Consider the following 19,251-nt stretch of genomic DNA (forward strand, 5'->3'; position numbering starts at 1 on the left):
CACGGAGGGGGCGACGGCCGCGGTGACGCTGCTGCGGCGGGCGGGTGGCGGCGCGTGAAGCGCGCGATTCCCCGCGTCTTGGGAGCAGTGCCCCGGCTCTCGCCGCTCCCGCCGCCGCCATGTCGGGCAGGTCAGTCAGGGCCGAGACCCGCAGCCGGGCCAAGGACGACATCAAGAAGGTGATGGCTGCCATCGAGAAAGTGCGGAAATGGTGAGGGGCCGAAGCCGGGGCCAAGGGTGCTGGCGGGGTCCTCCGGTCCAGGCCCAGAGGAACACCAGACCGGCAGGCGGGGTGTGAGTCCACCGACTGGCGCTTAAGTGGGGGGAAGGGGGAAGTCGGAGAAGGCGGGAGGAGAGTGCAGCTCGCGTCGGCGTGAGTTCAGAGGGCGCGCCAGCCCTGACCAATCAGCGGCTCGACCGGCTCGTGGCCACACCCACCTGTCAGTAGGCGGTGCGTCGCCAGAGGAGATGCCGGCTTCCGGTCGCTTTGGTCTGGATTCTTGCTCCTCGCACCAATCCTGGTGCGCTTTTGACTCCGCGTACGCCCGCCTCTCTAGTTTTTTGCTTTGTGACCTGCCCCATGTATTAACCAACAATCTGAGTATTCCCTCCGCTAGACTGAGCACTCTAAGTTTGGTGAGAGGTACTTGGTACCTACCTGCCACAGGAAAAACTTGGTGTGGAAATCAAAACTCTCTCCCCACTTACCGGACGCACTCTGAACTGTAGGCATTTCCTCTTAGTGCCCTGGGAGCTGTGGGTAAAGGAGTCGAGACCTGCTCCTCGTTTAGAAACGACTCATGTAATCTTCTTTGCAGACGCTGGTTGACTGCCTATTTTGTATTAGGAACGCCGATGTGTTATCACATTAAAATTTCACAGCCCACTTTTTAAAAAATATATTTTTGAAAGTATTACATAGGTCCTCCTTTCCCCTCCATTAACCTCTTCCAGCCCGCTCCCGTCCCTTCCCCCGCCCCCCTCCGCCCCAGGCCCTCACCACCCCATTGTCTGTGTCCACGGGTTATGCATATAAGTTCATTGGTTGATCTTTTCTCACTCACCCTCCGCTGCCTTCCCTTTGAGGTTCAACAGTCTGTTCATGCTTCTATATCTCTGGGACATAGTATTTTCTCCCATCAGTTTACTTGGTTCATTAGATTCCACATATGAGTATCATGTACTTATCTTTCTCTGAGTTATGCCGACTTCTGGAGTGCTTTTCTCTAGTTGAAGATTATTAATAACTTTAAAGCCCCAGTAGGTGTTAACTCCCTCCAGGAAGTCTTCCCAAAGCCCTCCTGTCTTTCACTCTAGGGGTTTCTTACCTTCGACTTTCCATGTTTGCTCATTTTCCCACGAGATCAAGTTCCTTATTCCTCTATATCCAAAGGCTTCGAGTATAGTTGGGACCCATTATAAACACTGGTTAATCAATCATGATTTTTCCCCTCCAAATGTAATTCTGGGGGGTTTTGTGTGAAATCTAAGAGTTGGTACACCTTTCTTTCTCTTTCAGCATTCTCTGCCCCCACTAGTAGCCTAAGCCATCCTCTCTCCCCCAGTCTCCCTGTGATCTCCCTGTTTCAGCTCTGCTGATTCCTTGGTCCATTGTTCACATTTCACTCAGCGTGATAATATTTTTCTCAAGTGCAAATATCAGAGTACTCCCCTGCTAAGAAAATAATGCTTCAGTGACTTCATCTTGCTTGTAAGACCAAACCTGGTCCTGCCTGCCTCACCTGCCTGGCTCAAACTGCCCTCTTTCCCAGGATGCTGGCCATCTTTCAGTTAGAGCCACACTACTATTCCAGCTGCCCAGCATCCTTCCTCAAACTTACATCCCCCTTGCCTAGTTAACTCCTGGCTCAGCTCAAAAGTTGGTTCCTCAAGGACACCTTTCAAGACCCCAATCTAGATCAGATCCCCTTCATAAAACCTTCCACAATTGTATTAGATTAAACCATAAGACAAAAGTGGCAATTTGATATGGTTAACCTAATGGTTAAGTGACTGACAATGAAATGAGTTGTTTGATGTCTGTTTCTAACTGGAGTGCAGCCTCTGTGAGGGTAGGGACTATGCATATTGTTCCTTGAGTGCTTAGGGCCTAGTACAAGGTCTTGTATATTAAATATTTGTTAAATAAATGAGGAAATGGAGTGTCTTGTCCAGGAATTAACTTTCAATATTCTAAGTCTTTAATTCATTCTTTCTGTTATATCACAGTCTCTTTTTTTACTTTCTTGTGATGTCATTTGCTGAATAACATCCTCAATAGCAAAAGTGACAACAGTTCTTGCTTTTTTTATGTTATAGGATGTGGACTTGAAACTTTCAGAAGTCATTTCAGGCACACACACCCCTACTCCCCCCACCCCCCCACCCCCCACTTGTCCACAATTTTCTGCCATATTCAAGAATGTCACTTGCCTTTCCCTAGGTATGTGCCTGGGAAAAGATTAAGCTCTCGTTTGTTTAAGGCTTATCTCAAAAGCTACTTCCTCTGGAAAATAAAACCTTAAAGCAGTTCTTCCACGGCTTGGCCTTCACCTCTTCCAGAAACCAGTGTAAGGCTTTGTTCTGTTAGCTGGAAGCATCCTGGCCTGTGATTATTTTTAAATGGAGTGTGTGTTTCAGACCTGAGTTCCACAGGAGTCAGAGGAGTTCGCCCATCCATGGGATATCCTAGTCTTACTCTGCCTTTCAGCCTTCTCATCCTTGCCACCTTCAGTCTTTTCCTTATCTTTTTCATTCCTATGAGCTCCCCAGGTAGGAACCATATCTTACTAGTATACATCCTTTATATCCTGGAGGGCCTTATAAGTATCTGTGAAATTGAATTATTTTTTGAAAAGAAAAAGATCTAGATAGACAACTGAGTTTGGAAATGTGCTGGTACTCTATATTGGTGTAGTATGTGAGGAGGAAAAAGGCTTTGGTATGCTGTACATGAGGAAAAATGACAAGTAGAGAGTTCAGAGCCAAAGGAATTTGACATAAGTTTTTCTGAAAGGGATGATTTTGCACTGAAAGTTAAGGTAATTTGGCCGGAAGGAAGTTTAGAAAGCATTTAAGATTGAAGGAATGATTTGCTGAGAAGTAGGAAAGCCCAAGTTATGAACAGAAAATCTATTTTATTGTTTTATCAGTCCTAAGAAGTATCTTTCTTTTAGGGAGAAAAAATGGGTTACTGTGGGTGACACGTCTCTTAGGATATTTAAGTGGGTTCCTGTGACAGACAACAAGGAGGTAAGTGTGGAAGACAATCCCAACAAAAAAAGGTACTGTTTTCTTTCTTTGATTACCTCTTAATGATAAAGGAGTTTATTTCTCCAGAATTGAGTTGAAAATATGTAAAGACATCCTCTGTCATTGGCCCACACAAAGCCTCCCTTTATTTTTTCCCCTTTTATTCCCTTTCCTTAACCCATTTCTCTTTTCCAGGGCTTGGTGAACTATAGCCCAGGCCTACTGTGAGTGTCAGTGTAGCTTTATTGGAATTCAGCTATGCCAATTGGTTTCCTTCTGCTTTTGAGTTATAATGGTAGAGTTGAATAGTTGCCATAAGACTTAATGAATGGTCTTCAAAGTCTAAAATATTTATTATCTGGCCCTTTAAGAAAAAGCTTGCTGGTTTTATCCAGTTAGCTATTCACTGCAGTGTGTTTTTATGTGTTTTATATATATACTAGAGGCCCAATGCACGAAATTCGTGCAAGAGTAGGCCTTCCTTCCCCTGGCTGCCGGCACCGGCTTCCCTCTGGCACCCGGGACCCGGGCTTCCCTCTGGCTGTCAGCACCCAGGTCCCAGGCTTCCCTCCGGCCGCTGGCAGGCACCGGGACCTGGGCTTCCCTTGCAGCCCTGGCTTCGTCCGGAAGGATGTCCAGTCTAATTAGCATATTACACTTTTATTATTATAGATATGCCTTTTTAATTCCTCTTCCATGGGTTTATTTGGACACCTGTGTATTCTTGAAAAATACATAGCATTGTTTCATGTTGGTGTTTTTAAATGTTTACATCTAAATGTAGCATTGTGCTATAAACTTCCATTCTCCTTTGTTCAGCCTTGTTTTTGAGAACTCTCCATGTTTCTATAATTGTAAATACAGTTATTACCTTTGACCCTTGCACTGTATTCTTTTATATAGTGTTCACATTCATGTACACATTTCCTGGGTAATAAAACACCCAGATTGTTTCCAACTTTTTTCCCCAATTGTTTTTGAAAAATCTCAAATATAAAACAGACATAAAAGTAAGTGAAGTATAAATGTACAGTATAGTAGGTCCTCGGGTTACGTCAGAGATCCATTCCTATGGCGTGACGTAACGCGATTTTCACCGTAAGTCGGAACCCACCTACATAAGCATCTACGTCACTCACATGAAGCATATACACAGCAGTAATGAAGTGAAACAGTAAAAAAAATTTAAAAGAAAGATAACAATTCCTGACCTTTACTTGTGGTAAATAAATAATAAAAAACATAAAGCACATATGTACATATGTCGAAATGACGGAACTTTTTTTTTTTTTTTTTATAAATAAATGAGAGATGGCGACGTAACCACAAAATGATGTATGTCGAGTCCAACATAACCCGAGGACTGTCTGTATTCTATATATACTAGAGGCCTGGTGCACGGATTCATGCACTTCTGCCAGAGGCCTCTGTGTGACTCTTTCCAGCAACCCGTCCCTTCCCTCTAGAGGAAATGTAGCTCCTACTTTTGTTTTTCTTGCCACTTCTCTAGTCATTTGCAAACATTTTTAACTTTATATAAACAGTATAATGAAATGTCTATTTTTGTGTATCTTGCTCTTTTTGCTCAGCATTATGTTTATAAAATTCATCCATGTTTTCTTTGGAGCTATTTGTTCTTTTTCGTTGCTGCATGGAATTTCATTATAGCATTATACCATAATTTATCTTTTTGAATCTCCTGTACATGGATGTTGGGGTGTTCCCAGTTTGGGATACTAGGAACAATGCTCCTAATTCAGAATGTGAGTCAACATGTAGATTAGTTTTCCTAGGAGTGGAATTGTGGGTCTTGGGTGGCTGTGTTTTTTACTTAAAGTAGCTAATGCTAAACCATTTCCCAAAGTGAGTAATGGTACCAGTTTACAAGGGTGGGCAAAAGTAGGTTTTAGTGTCCACTTTCATTGGTCGTTGATTAAATTACCAGCCATCATTACCTAGAAATTGAATCGGAGGAAGGAAGGTGGGTGGAAAGAGAAGAGAGTACAAATGCTGATGGGGGAAAAAAAATAAAGGAAAAAAAGATAAGTCATAAGTAAGGATACAAAAGAATAAAAAAGACATGTAATATAATAATTAAGAAATAGATAATAATACAAGGATAAACTCACAACTATAAATCTACTTTTGCCCATCCCTGTATATTCCCACCAGGAATAGGAAAGTTCTTGTTCTAAATCCTCATCAACAATTAGTATTGTTAGATTTATATGTAAAGTTTTCTCATCTTGGTTTTAATTTGATGACTAATTGTGTCATTACTAATGACATTGAGCACCTTTCCTGTGTTTATTAGCATTTTGGGTTTCCTCTTTTAGGAAGTGCTATTTAAGTGTATTTGCTTGTGGTTTTTTTTTCTTATGACTTGTAATTGTCTGTGTTCTGGTCGCAAATTCTTTAAGTTATATACTACCCATACCATTTCCCATTCCATGGTTTGTCTTTGCACTGTCTTTATGCTGCCTGAGTAAAATAACTTTTTAATTTTGACATAGACAACACAATTAAGATTTTTCTTGAATATCTTAAGAAAGCTTTCAAAGAGAAACATCAGAACTAGTGTGGTGGTTTGGATCCAAGAGTCCCTAAGGACCCAGGTTCTTTTGTTTCTTTAAAAAATCATTTTAGCCCTAGCCGGTTTGGCTCAGTGAATAGAGCGTCGGCCTTCAAACTGAAAGGTCCCAGGTTCGATTCTGGTCAAGGGCACATGCTTGGGTTGTGGGCTCGATCCCCAGTGGGGGACTTGAAGGAGGCAGCCAATCAATGATTCTCTCTCATCGTGGATGTTTCTCTCTCTCTCCCTCTTCCTTCCTCTCTGAAATCAATAAAAATATATTTTTTAAAAAAAATCATTTTAGCTCTAGCTGGTTTGGCTCAGTGGATGGAGCATCGACCTACAGACTGAAGGGTCCCGGTTTCAATTCCGGTCAAGGGCATATGCTGGGGTTGTGCCTTTGGTCCCCAGTAGGGGGGGGGGGGTGTGCAGGAGGCAGCCAAACAATGATTCTCTCTCATCATTTATGTTTCTATCTCTCTCTCCCTCTCCCTTCCTCTCTGAAATAAATAAAAAAATATTTTAAAAAAAGTATTTTAGAGTCTTGGCTGGGTGGCTTAGTTGGTTGGAGTGTTGGTTCAGTGCATCAAAAGGTTGTGGGGTTTTTTTTGTTTTTGTTTTTAAATATATTTAATTGATTTTTTACAGAGAGGAAGGGAGAGGGACAGAGAGCCAGAAACATTGATGAGAGAGAAACATTGATCAGCTGCCTCCCGCACACCCCCCACTGGGGATGTGCCCGCAACCAAGGTACATGCCCTTGACCGGAATCGAACCTGGGACCCTTCAGTCTGCAGGTCGATGCTCTATCCACTGAGCCAAACCGGTTTCGGCAAGGTTGTGGGTTTGATTCCCAGTCAGGACACATACCTAGGTTTCAGGTTCAGTCTCTGGCCTGGGCATGTATGATCGACATTTCTCTCTCTCTCTCTCTCTCTCTCTCCCTCTCCCCCCCCACCCCGCCTTCTTCTCTCTTTAAGAAAAGCAAGGGAAATGTATTCTTTGGTGAGGATTAATAATAATAATTTTAGAGAGTAGTGACTCTGTTCATTTTACTCTTTTTAATTAATTGTGATAAAATACACATACCATAAAATTTACCATCCTACCATTTTTTGTGTTTAGTTCAATACAGTAGTGTTACATATATTTACCTTGTTTTACAACCAATCTCCAGAACTTTTCATCTTGTAAAACTAACTTCATACCCATTAAACAGTTCCCCATTTCTCTGCTCCATTTTTAACCTATTTCAAGGTTAAGCTTTAGCCATTCCCTCAGCACATTCAGGTACCAGGCAGCAGGAGGAGTGGGAAGATGGCAAATGGTATTTTCAGGAGTTTAAGTAGTTTCCTAGAAGTTGCCTCAGGATATACTGTAAGTGTTCATAATAGCTTGTGGTACATCTAGTGGCTGGGGAGACTGAGAAAATATGACCACCTAAAAATTCTATTAATATGCCCTGGCTGGTGTTGCTCAGTGGTTGGAACATAGTCATCATCCTCCCTCATCCCCCACCCCCAGGTATGGTCAAGGGCACGTACCTGGGTTGCATGTTTAGTTCCCAGCCCCGGTCAGGATGTGTGCAGGAGGCAACTAGTCTATGTCCATCTCTCTCTATCTCTCCCTCTCCCCCTCTCCCAATTCCTTTCTCCCTCCCACTTTTCTCTAAAAAAAAAAAAAAAAAAAAGCAATGGAAAAAATATCCTCAGGTGGGGATTAACAACAACAAAAAAATTCTATTAATATGGACGAGGATTTCTGCCATAATATACTTGCTTTTTTTCCCCCCCTCTCTTTACCTTTTGGTGACTAGATAAATTTTCTTTTGGTGATTTGAAGTTCTTTTTTCTATTTTTCTATTGGCTACCTCTTAACTTAAGACTTATTATATTTCCCTGTAAAGTGTATCAAAATCTGTATTTTCCCTCTGAACCTGGTAATACCCACAACATTTTCCCCACCTGTGATCTCCGCCCCTCCCCCTTCCATCCTTACCTTGTCCTTAGTTGTTATTGTTTTTAATATATAAATATCATTTCTAAGGAAATATTTTTTAATTCTTTTTTTCTAAATATATTTTTATTGATTTTAGAGAGAGAAAAGGAGAGGGAGAGAGATAGAAACATCAATCAGCTGCTTCCTGCATGCCCCCTACCAGGGGATCGGATGGAGCCTGAGAGCTGGGCATGTGCCCTCACCAGGAATCAACTGTGACCTCGTGATTCATGGGTTGATGCTCAACTGCTGAGGCATACTGGCTGGGCCCTTGCCCTTAGTTTTGACTGGAATTTTAGATTGTACTAGAGGCCCAGTGCACGAAATTCTTGCACGGGGTTGGGGTGGGTATCCCTCAGCCTGGCCTGTGCCCTTGGGAGATGTCCGACTGCCGGTTTTGGCCTGATCCCCATGTCAGACATCCTTCTCACAATCCGGGATGATGCATGCACCAGTGACCATACTTTTCATACAGGTGAAAGGCATCCTGCTGTTGTATGGGCAGCTATATTTTTTTGCCCTGATTATAAAAAGGAGTACAAAACAGGATCCTTCTGAGGCAGTAGTACCATTTCCCCCATCTTATGGGTGGAAAACTGAAGCAGAGAGAAGTTAAGTAATTGGCTTTGTCACACAGTTATAAGTGTCAGAATCAGGGTTAACCTAAGATGACCAGATTTTAACATTGGTAAAGCGGGACACCATTGACTGGGGGGGGGGGGGGTGGGGGCGGGTTCTTGATTAAAAATTTGGTCTATATGGAGCAACAAAAATTTTCATAGAACGCAAAAATAGTATTGTAATATATTTCTTTAAATTTCAACATAAGTACAATTTACAAATATAATAAATAAAATTATGTATAGTATTATTTTATTCTTTGGCATATTTCTCATTTGAGTGAATTTTTTTTAGTAGATTGCTGTCGTTGTTTAAAAGGTCTTTCAAGGCCGGTGCTAGACTTTTTGCCGCCACTATAAAATATAAATAATACGAGTACTGTCTGCTAAATTCAAGAAAATTTATGTATTATGAAATAAATAAATAAATTACTTACCTAAATTATCTGAATAGCTGATTTGTAATGACATCACTTGTTTAGCTTACTAGCACGCAGTACGATGTGTATCGTCTGAGAGACAGTTACAGAATGTTTTCGTCGTTGCCAATCCCCAAAAATGCCATTGTTCATTAAGTCCAAACAATGGTGGTCGGATTCTAACAACTGATCAACAATGCGAACTTTGATATGCAGTTCTCGATAATCAGTTCTCAATAATTATTTGTTATTGCCGAAACCGGTTTGGCTCAGTGGATAGAGCGTCGGTCTGTGGACTGAAGGGTCCCAGGTTCGATTCTGGTCAAGGCATGTACATTGGTTGCGGGCACATCCCCGGTGGGGGGTGTGCAGGAGGCAGCTGGTCGATGTATCTCTCTCATCGATGTTTCTGGCTCTCTGTCCCTCTCCCTTTCTCTCTGTGAAAAATCAATAAAATATATTAAAAACAAACAAAACAAAAAAAACAATTATTTGTTATTATTAAAGTTTAACATTATAAAATTAACAAAAATAATATAAAACTCATATCCTGGCTAAATAGCCACATGGCCGCCGAAAACCGTATATTCCCTTCCCGTTCTCCTGCCATTCCCTAGCTTGTCGTGCATTCTTTCCAAAAATCGGGACTGTCCCGCCAAAAGCGGGACGTCTGGTCACCTTAGGCTAACCACAAAATGTGCAAACCAGAGTCCATGCATGTCATCACTGCATCATCCTGTTTTTTCAATGTTAGAGTAGCCTTGCCAGGTTTTAATTTTTAAATCTAAGAGACTGTTCCCAATATATAGGGTAGGAACCCGAGGCCTGGTTGGCAATCAGGGCTGATCTGTGGGGCGATTGGTGGGCAGGACGATCAGGCAGCCCCTGCTGGCACCCGCCTTGGCTGGCGGCCTGGTGCTGCCCACTGGCCAGCCCCACCCCCCAATCACTGCTGCTGCTGGTCACCTCCCTCTCGGGGGGGGAGGGGGAAGGCGCAGATGCTCAACGCAGGAGCAGCTCCTGCGTTGAGCGTCTGCCCCCTGGTGGTCAGTGCATGTTATAGCGACTGGTTGTTCTGCTGTTCGGTCGATTTGCATATTAGGGTTTTATTATATAGGATATTCAATTCATATATTTCAGTTTTTGCAGATGTTTCTTGTTTTAGTCATTGCTTAATTAGCCAAAGTTAACATTACTAATTATTTACTAACCCTTTGCCACCTATTTATTATTGTTTTCTCCTAGACTCATTACTCTTGCTGGAATCCATCCTTCAAAATTTTTTCAAAGAGGGCTTTTGTTGAACAAACTTTCTGAAAATATCTTTTTATTCCTAAAAATATCTTTGTTTTACTTTTATGTTTTGTTGATCATTTCATGTTTAATTGATATTTTTAGGAATAAAAAGAAAACCTCTTTTTATTCCTGAAAATATCTTTGTTTTACTTCCATGTTTAGTTGACCTCTATATAAAATTCTAGGTTCCAAGTTATTTTCTTTCAGCATTTTAAAATTATTACTCAGTTGTGCTTCTGGTGAGAAATCTAATGTCAGTCTGATTCTTGATTCTTTGTAGGTTATCCTCTTGTATTTCTGGGAACTTTTAGAATTTCTTCTCTCTGATCTTCTAGGACTTCTTTAAGAATATCCTGTAATGTTCACATCTAGCTTCTTTATTTCTGAACTTCTGTTTATTTCATATCGCTATTCTTTCCTCATTTCCCTATTCTAATTTCTCAACCCAGTTTTTGCTCATTAATCCTTTCCTCAACTGTATCTATTTCTACTGCTAAACTTATTTACTTTTTATTTTGAACAATTATACCAATTTCCTGTATTGATTCTTCTTCAAAACAACTTTCCAGTATCATCCTTATCTTTGTGAGCAGACTCGCTATGTGTTTTATTTAAATTCTTCTCTGCCATTACCATTCTGGTATAGTTTGTTCTGTTTATTGTCTTTCATGGTGCTTGTTATCCTCCAATATCTGGTTAGTTTTTTCTGTACACTTATCTTTTATTCCCTTGGGACTCTACCCTGCCTTGGCTAAAATAATATGTAACTGAGGGAGTATATAAGCCTAAACTCTGGTTTCCCTCCTCTAAATGAATTTAAGGGATGGAGTTAGCATCAGGGTTCAGTCTTTTCCCTCTGCCACCTTCCCCTGCTTCCCAGGGAACTCCCTAGTACCATTCTTCCATGTGCTACCTTAATATAGGAGCAGCCATCCTCCCTTGTCATTGCCAAGCCCAAGGAGTTGGGAGGTGAATGTTAGGAGGGCTATGGAGCCACTCTTTATTCTTCATACATCCCTGGCACCTGTGAGGCCATTATTGCTAGAATCAACCCCTCCTCCCCCACCCCCAACTCATTTTCCCATTTAAGTCCCTGGTCCTTTTCCTATTCAAATTATCTGTGGGACTCAGCTCCCTTTGTCTCTCTTGAGGGCTTCTTGCAGTGTTTGTGTTGCTTTCTGAGCTGGGCCCAGAGGTCCATCAGTTTATCTGCCCTTTAGTGATTCATGGTAGTGTGCCATCTTCTAAGGTACTAGCATAGACCTGTTAGATTAGGAAAAATGGGAAATGATGATCAAATTGGTAAAGAAAAAATTACGAAGGATACAAGGATACATGGGACACTCACTGCTGATGGGAGAGTTAATTGGCACAAACTTTACAGGTCAAGTTGATCATAAGAGCTTTCAATGATGGATGTGTTAATTAACTAGACTGTTGGAATCCTTTCACAAATGTATATAGTGTGTCACAAAAAAATGTATACACACTTTAACAGCTGATAGCTCAGTTTTTAACATAAAATTTACTAAACACTGCCTTTATAATTATTCAAAGTGTGTATATATATTTTTTTTTGGGGGGGGGGAGAACACCCTGTATGTATATCAAATCACCATTATGTACACTTTAAATATCTTACAGTTTTATTTGTCATTTATAACTAACTCAGTAAAACTGAAGGGGTAAAAAGTTTTAAATATTTATTCCTTAAATCTGCAAGTTTTATCTCTAGGAATTTATCCTCAGGAGGTAATCATATGTATATAAGATATGCTTAAATATACCTAATGATAAAGCCAAATGTCAGCATTACTGCATTGTTTATAGTGTTTCAAATTGCAAGCAAAATAAAGATCTTAATGTAGCCCGGCCAGTGTGGTTGGGTGGTTGAGCATGGACCCAGGAACCAAAAAGTCACTGGTTTGATTCCTGGTCAGGGCACATGCCTGGGTTGCAGACGTGATCCCCAGTAGGGGGCGTGCAAGATGATGTTTCTCTCTTACCAATGTTTCTATCTCTCTCTCTCCCTTTCCCTTCCTCTCTAAAAATCCATGAAAACATATACATATAAAAAAAGAGAACTTATTGTACAGAATTCATTAAATAAGGTAAGTTATTGTGCACCTGTATTTTGTAGATCTTTGTAACCATTATAAAAAAGATGTAGCCGGGCTGGCGTGGCTCAGTGGTTGAGCCTTGACCTATGAACCAGGCAGTTACAGTTCAATTCCCGGTCAGGGCACATGCCCCAGTGTAGGGTGTGCAGGAGGCAGCTGATCAATGATTCTCTCTCATCTTTGATGTTTCTATATCTTTCTCCTTCTTTCTCTCTGAAATCAATAATAAAAAAAAAAAGAATAAATGAGAATTTTAAAAGATGTAGAAGATTACTCAGTTGCATAGAGGAATGTTTAATCCAGTGAATGAGGAAGGGGAAGTAAGTTATATGACCAATTTTCACACAAATATATGTGTAGGTTGTCTCTGGTTTTCGTTTCTTTTTCTGTACTTCCAGAATTCCCTATAGTGAAGTATGTATTTTACATGAACACAGAATCATTAAAATGAAGATAAAATAGAGATCAGAAAAAAATAATGATAAAGCCAAATGTTGGCATGGATGCTGTGAAACTAATACCTCAAGTATATTGCCACCATCCTTTCAGAGAGTAGTGGGGTACAGTGTATTTCAAGGAAAGTAATATGTTTATATTTTCTAATCCAGAAGGAATATTTTTGTGTGAATTTTATCTGAATAAAATAATCCAGGAAATAATGAAAGTTTAGCATTGTGGTTTTATTTCTAGTAACAATAAATAAACACAATCCTAAGTAAGTTAAAGCTAAATGTCTAATAGTTGAGAAGTTATTAAGTGAATTATGGTATATGGAATATTATGCAGCTATTAAAAATCATGTTTATGGTGCTCGCTTCGGCAGCACATATACTAAAATTGGAACGATACAGAGAAGATTAGCATGGCCCCTGCGCAAGGATGACACGCAAATTCGTGAAGCGTTCCATATTTAAAAAAAGAAAAAGAGAGAGAAAAAATCATGTTTATGTAGCTTATGTAGTAAAATGGTCAAGTGTAATTATACTAAAATTATGTCTGTATAGAAAAAAATGAAGGGAAGGACATACATAAATTGTACAGTTGATTTATTGCAGAGATAGGATTGAGAGTTATGAACAAAAAATTGTATTAGTAGTACAATGCATGTACAATGAAGAGACATGTATGAACAGTGTGAATTAGTGAATTTGAAATTACCAGATTTATACTTTGGGCTGTTGGGATGCTGTCATTTGCAAATTTCCTTTCCTGTGGGCTTGTTGGTTGCAGGCTAGTTTATCTTCCACTGTGGTTCCCCAACATGTGTAGGGGAATGATGTTTTAGACAAAGATTGAAGTAGGGTGAACATTTTGAATGGATGGGGTTTTTGGTCAGGGGCCCTTTGTCCCATAACTTCTTACATTACATAAAAATGACTCCTTCCTTTTTCCAGTCAGGGTTCCATTCTTCTTTCACTTATTTTTTTTCCTGCTGTGCTACTAAAATAGGAATCTTTTTCAAAATTAGTATTTTGTGCTTCTCACCCATCCTCACAAGGAAGGGTTGGATCGAACATTCTGATCAGGGCAGAAAGCAGAAGAGTACCACAGGGAAATCTAGTGGAAGTATATGTGTCTATCTTTTACTTTTGATTCATGATATTAGCGCTGGAAGGGTCCATTTTACAGATACAGACAGTGAGACTTGCGGACACCTTGTCCAGGATTCTATTATGCCTTGGGCCCTGGATTCTCAGAACCACTGTCATCATTCCTGTTCAGTCCTAATCCAGGCCTCTGTGGTGTCTCAAAAAGCACTCTTCTCTATCTCTGCGAGTCTCCTCGTTGGCTCTGTCATATCCCTCTTTTTTTCCTTTTCTAGAAAGAAAAGTCAAAATCGAATGGTTCAGCAGCCCGGGAACCTAATGGCTTTCCCTCTGATGCCTCAGCCAATTCCTCTCTCCTTCTTGAATTCCAGGGTGAGTTGCATCCATATGTCTTCCTTGCAGGAAAATGAAAATTTAGATGAACCCATTAATAAGAAGAATAGTTCTATGTATAATTTCAGTGCCTACTGTTTTGCTGGTATCTTGCTAGGCACTATACATAAATCTTCCCTTTTATACTTCACAGGCACCCTGCAAGATAGATGATAGTATCCTTATTTTCCATTTAAGGAAACAGGCTCAGAGAGGTAAAGTTACATATATAAAGAAACATAACTAGTAAGTGACAAACGGCACATTAATTCCGGGTTTTCTGGATCAGAAGCTCTTTTCTTTGGACTGTATACTTTATGATAGCGCCTGAGAGGGGGCCACCCAGAGCCAGGGCATCGACCTCTCCCCTGCCGGCCCAAGTCCTGCTTCTTAAGTCAGTCTTCAGGAAATGTCCTGCCGGTGTCAGGACCACACTCATGATGTTCCCTCTTACACCCACGTGGCAGTTACTGTTTGTGAAGCACTTTCACTTCAGTTTCTCATTTTTATCCTAACATCAGCCTGTGATATAAACCAGGCAGTTATCATCATCCCTAGTTAAGGAAATTGATGCTTGGAGAAAAAAAGTGTTTGCCTAAGTTCAAAAGTGACAAAGCTTTATTCTTACTTTTTCTTTCTTTCTTTTTTTTAGAGCTTTATTCTCTTTTTATAATAAAATGCAACTTCCATTTTAGCATAGAAGATAGTGGTCTTCATAGAAGTAAAGACTAGAAAGGGCTTACAATTTTCTCTTTAAACCTAGTCTGGGAGCATGCCTGCCAACCTTTCCCCCAACCCTCTGTCCCTGCCCCACGGTCAGTGTGATATATGAAGGAATACAAGAAAAAGGTTTTCTAGTTATGTGAGGGGTATTCAATAACTATAGAACTCTAGGAGACACATATGAGGCCCCAGTTTCTCAGTCCATTTAATCCTTTTCATTCAGTGAACATTTAATGAACTACTGTATGTCAGGCACTATGCACAAGAAATTCAAAGACCAATAAACCACAGAGCCTACCTGCACAGAGTATAATGGGAGGAAACTGGTGTGTAAAATAGTAAACTCAGGTGTGCACAGGATACTACAGGAGCGTAAAAGAGAAGGTGGTCATTTTTACCCAACAGAGCCTAGGATATAGGGATATGTGGAGGACATTATGCTTGAGCTCAATGTTGGCCTGTATAGGGGGCTTTCGAGAAATGCTAGGAAGAACAAGTGGTAACAGACACCTGTGAATGAAGCAGCTCTTCACTTAGGGTCCAGCTTGGTGTGGACTAACAACAGGGAGTGAGACTGGAGATCAGAAAGAACTTTGTACGTTATGATAGGGCCATCTTCTGCCTGTCCAGAGAAGCAGAGGGGTTTGAATTTTATTGTTTTGGCAGCAGGCAACCTTTGAAGGGCTTAGAAATATCATGCTGGCAGAGGTGTGAAGTACAGTGGGAGTACATGGTACTGAAGGAAGGGCAGTTAGGTGGCTTTTGCTGGAGGCTAGGCCTGAACTAAGCCACCAGGAGAGGAAGCAATGAACACAACTCCTGTGTTTTTAACTATTTCTAACTTAGGTGGTGATTTTAAGCCTTCAGACAGCTTCCCGGGTGGGACTCCCTTGGTCCTTGGGGCCTCAGGTGGAACCTAGACCACTGAAGGGTCTGAGCTGAATACCTCCCAACAGATTTTATCATTTTCTACACATCTTGTGTTGTGAGAAAGGTTGAGAGGCATACTGTCCATCTCTTCCACTGGACAATAAGAAAATGCAGGGTCTAAGCTATAACTGGTGGATAATAATTAACTGTATCCTGATCTTCCTGAAATATACATGTTGCATAAATTTGAAAATTCTAGCTGCACCTGGTGCTTAGAATATGTCATGAAATAGGAAATGCTTAAATTAATCAATGTAGACTCTGTTGATAAGTTGCAGTGCATAGAAGTCCCATGAACCTCTGCCTTGGGTTCAGAGTGCATCTGCAGCAGTGATCATTGTACCTGGTGTGTCTATGGCTGCCTAAGAAGACACCAGGTCTTGGGCTCTATACAGAGTTACTCTTGAGGAATAATTACCACCCTTAGCTGTTGCCTTTGTCATGTTTGGTTTTCAGATGAAAACAGCAACCAGAGTTCTGTGTCTGATGTCTATCAACTCAAGGTGGACAGCAGCACCAACTCAAGCCCCAGCCCCCAGCAGAGCGAGTCCCTGAGCCCAGCACACACCTCTGACTTCCGCACAGATGACTCCCAACCCCCTACTCTGGGCCAGGAGATCCTTGAGGGTAAGTCTTGGTTGAGCCAGGACACGCATCTTGGAGGGGCCTTGCCTCTTGCTGTTGATGTTTCTCTTCTTTAGAGTAAGTGGATAGAGAAAATGCCACAGAGTCTGGCAGTCTCAAACTATTTAACAGTTTGGGCTACTTTGGAGAATGGTTGTATTTTCCCCTTACAGAATGAAGGAAGAAAACAAACACCAAAAGTGAGTGCCAGGATCTGTGTGAGGCACTTTCAATATTTAATGCCTGGTATAATTCTCTCCCAGATCCTTGAAATAGAAGCTATTATCTCCATTTTTAAAAAAATATATTTTTTTTATTGATTTTTTACAGAGAGGAAGGGAGAGGGATAGAGAGTTAAAAACATCAGTGAGAGAGAAAAATCGATCAGCTGCCTCCTGCACACCCCCTACTGGGGATGTGCCCGCAACCAAGGTACATGCCCTTGACTGGAATCGAACCTGGGACCCTTCAGTCCACAGGCCGCCGCTCTATCCACTGAGCCAAACCAGTCAGGGCTATTATCTCTATTTTACAGATGAGGAAGTTGGAGTCTTTGAAAGTTTTAATTGCTTATCAAAGATCACATAGTAGCTGGTAGAAGTGGGTATATCCAATTATATTCCTTCTAACTTCAGAGTTTACTCTCTTTGCATTATCTCCTGTGAATTTCTTCTTATATATTGTTTCTAAAATATATGTATGTTGATTCTTTTAAAAAAATATATTTGTATTGATTTCAGAGAGGAAGGGAGAGGGAGAGAGAGAAACATCAATGATGAGTGAGAATCATTGATCGGTTGCCTCCTGCATGCCCCCCACTGAGGATCGAGCCCACAACCTGGGCATGTGCCCTTGACTGGAATCGAACCCGGGACTTCCAACGCTCTACCAACTGAGCCAAACCAGCTAGAACTGTATGTTGATTCTTCAGCCAGTGCTGCCTCTTCACCAAGGCACCTTGAGATAGCCTTAGGAAAGCTTCCCCAGCTTTAAGGCAGATTCTACAGGAGTCTCCCGCGTCAGGAGGCCTTGCAGTTTTGCTGACCTTGTTGCTTTTTCAGAGCCCTCCCTGCCTGCCTCAGAAGTGGCTGATGAACCTCCCACCCTCACGAAGGAAGAACCAGTTCCACTGGAGACACAGGTAAGGAGGCACTTTGGATTTCCCAGTTTCTAAGAAAAAAGGAAGGACTTCATTGCTGTGAATTGCACATATTCTGTTGAATGTGCCATAGTGTAGTAGAGTGGAGAGGCAGCAAGGAAAACCAGTGTCTCCAGGTTATAAGGTAGGGGAAAATGTTTGATTATGTACGAGAAGATTGGCATTGGGCTTCTGGGTTGTAATTAGGGATGGGGAGGTTCTGGTTCAGAGGGATGGCCCTATAATTCCATGTTCTGGCTGCTCCTAGATTGCCACGGAAGAGGAAGACTCAGGTGCCCCACCCCTGAAACGTGTCTGTGTGGACCAACCCGCAGTGCCGCAGACAGCCTCAGAAAGCTAGCACCACCCTGGCACCCTTCACCTCCTGGCCCCCTGCCTCTATTTATTGCATTCTGGTTCTGGCTGTGCTGTGTTGCTGGGCTAAGGGCAAGCACTGGGGCCCAGAGCCTGCCCATAGGAGCCTTCTATTCTGGAAGGCTGACATAGGACTTGGGGTTATAGCATCATCTTCCCTCCCTGGCACCTATGTCTGCTTGTTCCTGAGAAGAGGAATGCTCATGTCCTCTTTGTATCCCAAGTAGGCTGGAGCATCAGCATCCCAAGGTTTATCTGTCACCTCCAGGTATCAGTCTCTGCTCCAGAACCTCTGGACTGAGCTGCTGGCGCTTCTATAAGAGGAAAGAGATGTGGAAGGCACCCTTTAGAGAAGAGAGTGCCAAGAGTTACTTGAATTTGAATGGCGACTGCAGATTTCTGGACTTTCTCATAGGGCTAGGTGCCCTGTAGGCCATTATTGGAGAATGCCTAGGTAGAGACTTTGGAGGGAAGGTGCTTTTCTCCACATGAGGGCAAAAAAGTCCATATAGATTTCTTGCTGCCCTGGCACTTCTGCCCATTCCTGAGGTTATCCTGCCTCTAATGGGCTCTCTAGCCGCTGACAGTTTCCCCCGCCCCCCACCACCAAAAGAAAACTATCTCCCCCCCCACACACACATGCAGCTTTCTGTTTTCACCCGTACATTTCATTCCAGCATTCTCTGCCTCCTGCCACAGCCCCCAGCATTCATGCCACAAACTGCCCCAGCAAGAATTTGAAGTCTGACCACAGTACCCATCCCCCAGAGTACTCCTTCAGCTCAGACTTTCTAGAAAGATCCCCTTTAAAATCTGCATGTTTAATTGAACTTCGTGATTTTATTTTTTGTTTCATAAAAGTTTAAGAAATGGAAATGGGCAACAGTGAGTGAAGACATATTTTAGCACTGAATAGAATATTTTTAAAATTAAACTATTTGAAATATGTCTTGTTGGTATCTGAGTGCTTCATTCTTGAAGGTTGTGGGGGTGGGGCTGGGAGTGCTTGTGAAGTCACTGTGGACTAGGCTCTGCCCATTGTCTTACTCCCAGAGAATGACTGTGATGAAATGATTTGTCGACTCCCGTTGAGGTTGTCGTGTAGTTGGAATTCTATGACTGTTCCTGTGTACACTGAATGCAACCAATAGTTTTCCACAGCTGCTTAGGAGGCATTCATGAGTTCTTTTTTAAAATTTTATTTATTATGGCAAAATATACATAACATAAAATTTATCATTTTGACCAGTTTAAAGTATACAGTT

At 41.7% G+C, this 19,251-nt stretch overlaps 1 protein-coding gene and 1 non-coding gene across 2 annotated transcripts; both read left to right on the top strand.

Annotated features, from left to right (window-relative positions):
- On the top strand, nt 1–18,934 carry BCL7B (BAF chromatin remodeling complex subunit BCL7B). Its single transcript, XM_008141475.3, has 6 exons — nt 1–211; nt 3,177–3,252; nt 14,100–14,196; nt 16,306–16,476; nt 17,535–17,614; nt 17,880–18,934. The coding sequence occupies exons 1-6, from the start codon at nt 120–122 to the stop codon at nt 17,970–17,972; spliced, it is 609 nt and encodes a 202-aa protein (XP_008139697.1). The 5' UTR covers nt 1–119; the 3' UTR covers nt 17,973–18,934.
- Nucleotides 13,085–13,191, top strand: LOC129148911 (U6 spliceosomal RNA). Its single transcript, XR_008555938.1, has one exon. It is a non-coding gene; the product is annotated as a U6 spliceosomal RNA (small nuclear RNA).
- Nucleotides 18,935–19,251: the final 317 nt, after the last annotated feature.

The sequence above is a fragment of the Eptesicus fuscus genome, chromosome 4, assembly GCF_027574615.1.
Source record: "Eptesicus fuscus isolate TK198812 chromosome 4, DD_ASM_mEF_20220401, whole genome shotgun sequence".
NCBI classification, from domain to species: Eukaryota; Metazoa; Chordata; class Mammalia; order Chiroptera; family Vespertilionidae; genus Eptesicus; species Eptesicus fuscus.

Excerpts from the sequence above, each read along its gene's own strand:
- BCL7B (XM_008141475.3), top strand. The coding sequence starts at position 120 with ATGTCGGGCAGGTCAGTCAGGGCCGAGACCCGCAGCCGGGCCAAGGAC. Across the intron at positions 16,477-17,534 it reads GGGCCAGGAGATCCTTGAGG|AGCCCTCCCTGCCTGCCTCA; the intron begins GTAAGTCTTGGT and ends TTGCTTTTTCAG. Across the intron at positions 17,615-17,879 it reads CAGTTCCACTGGAGACACAG|ATTGCCACGGAAGAGGAAGA; the intron begins GTAAGGAGGCAC and ends GGCTGCTCCTAG.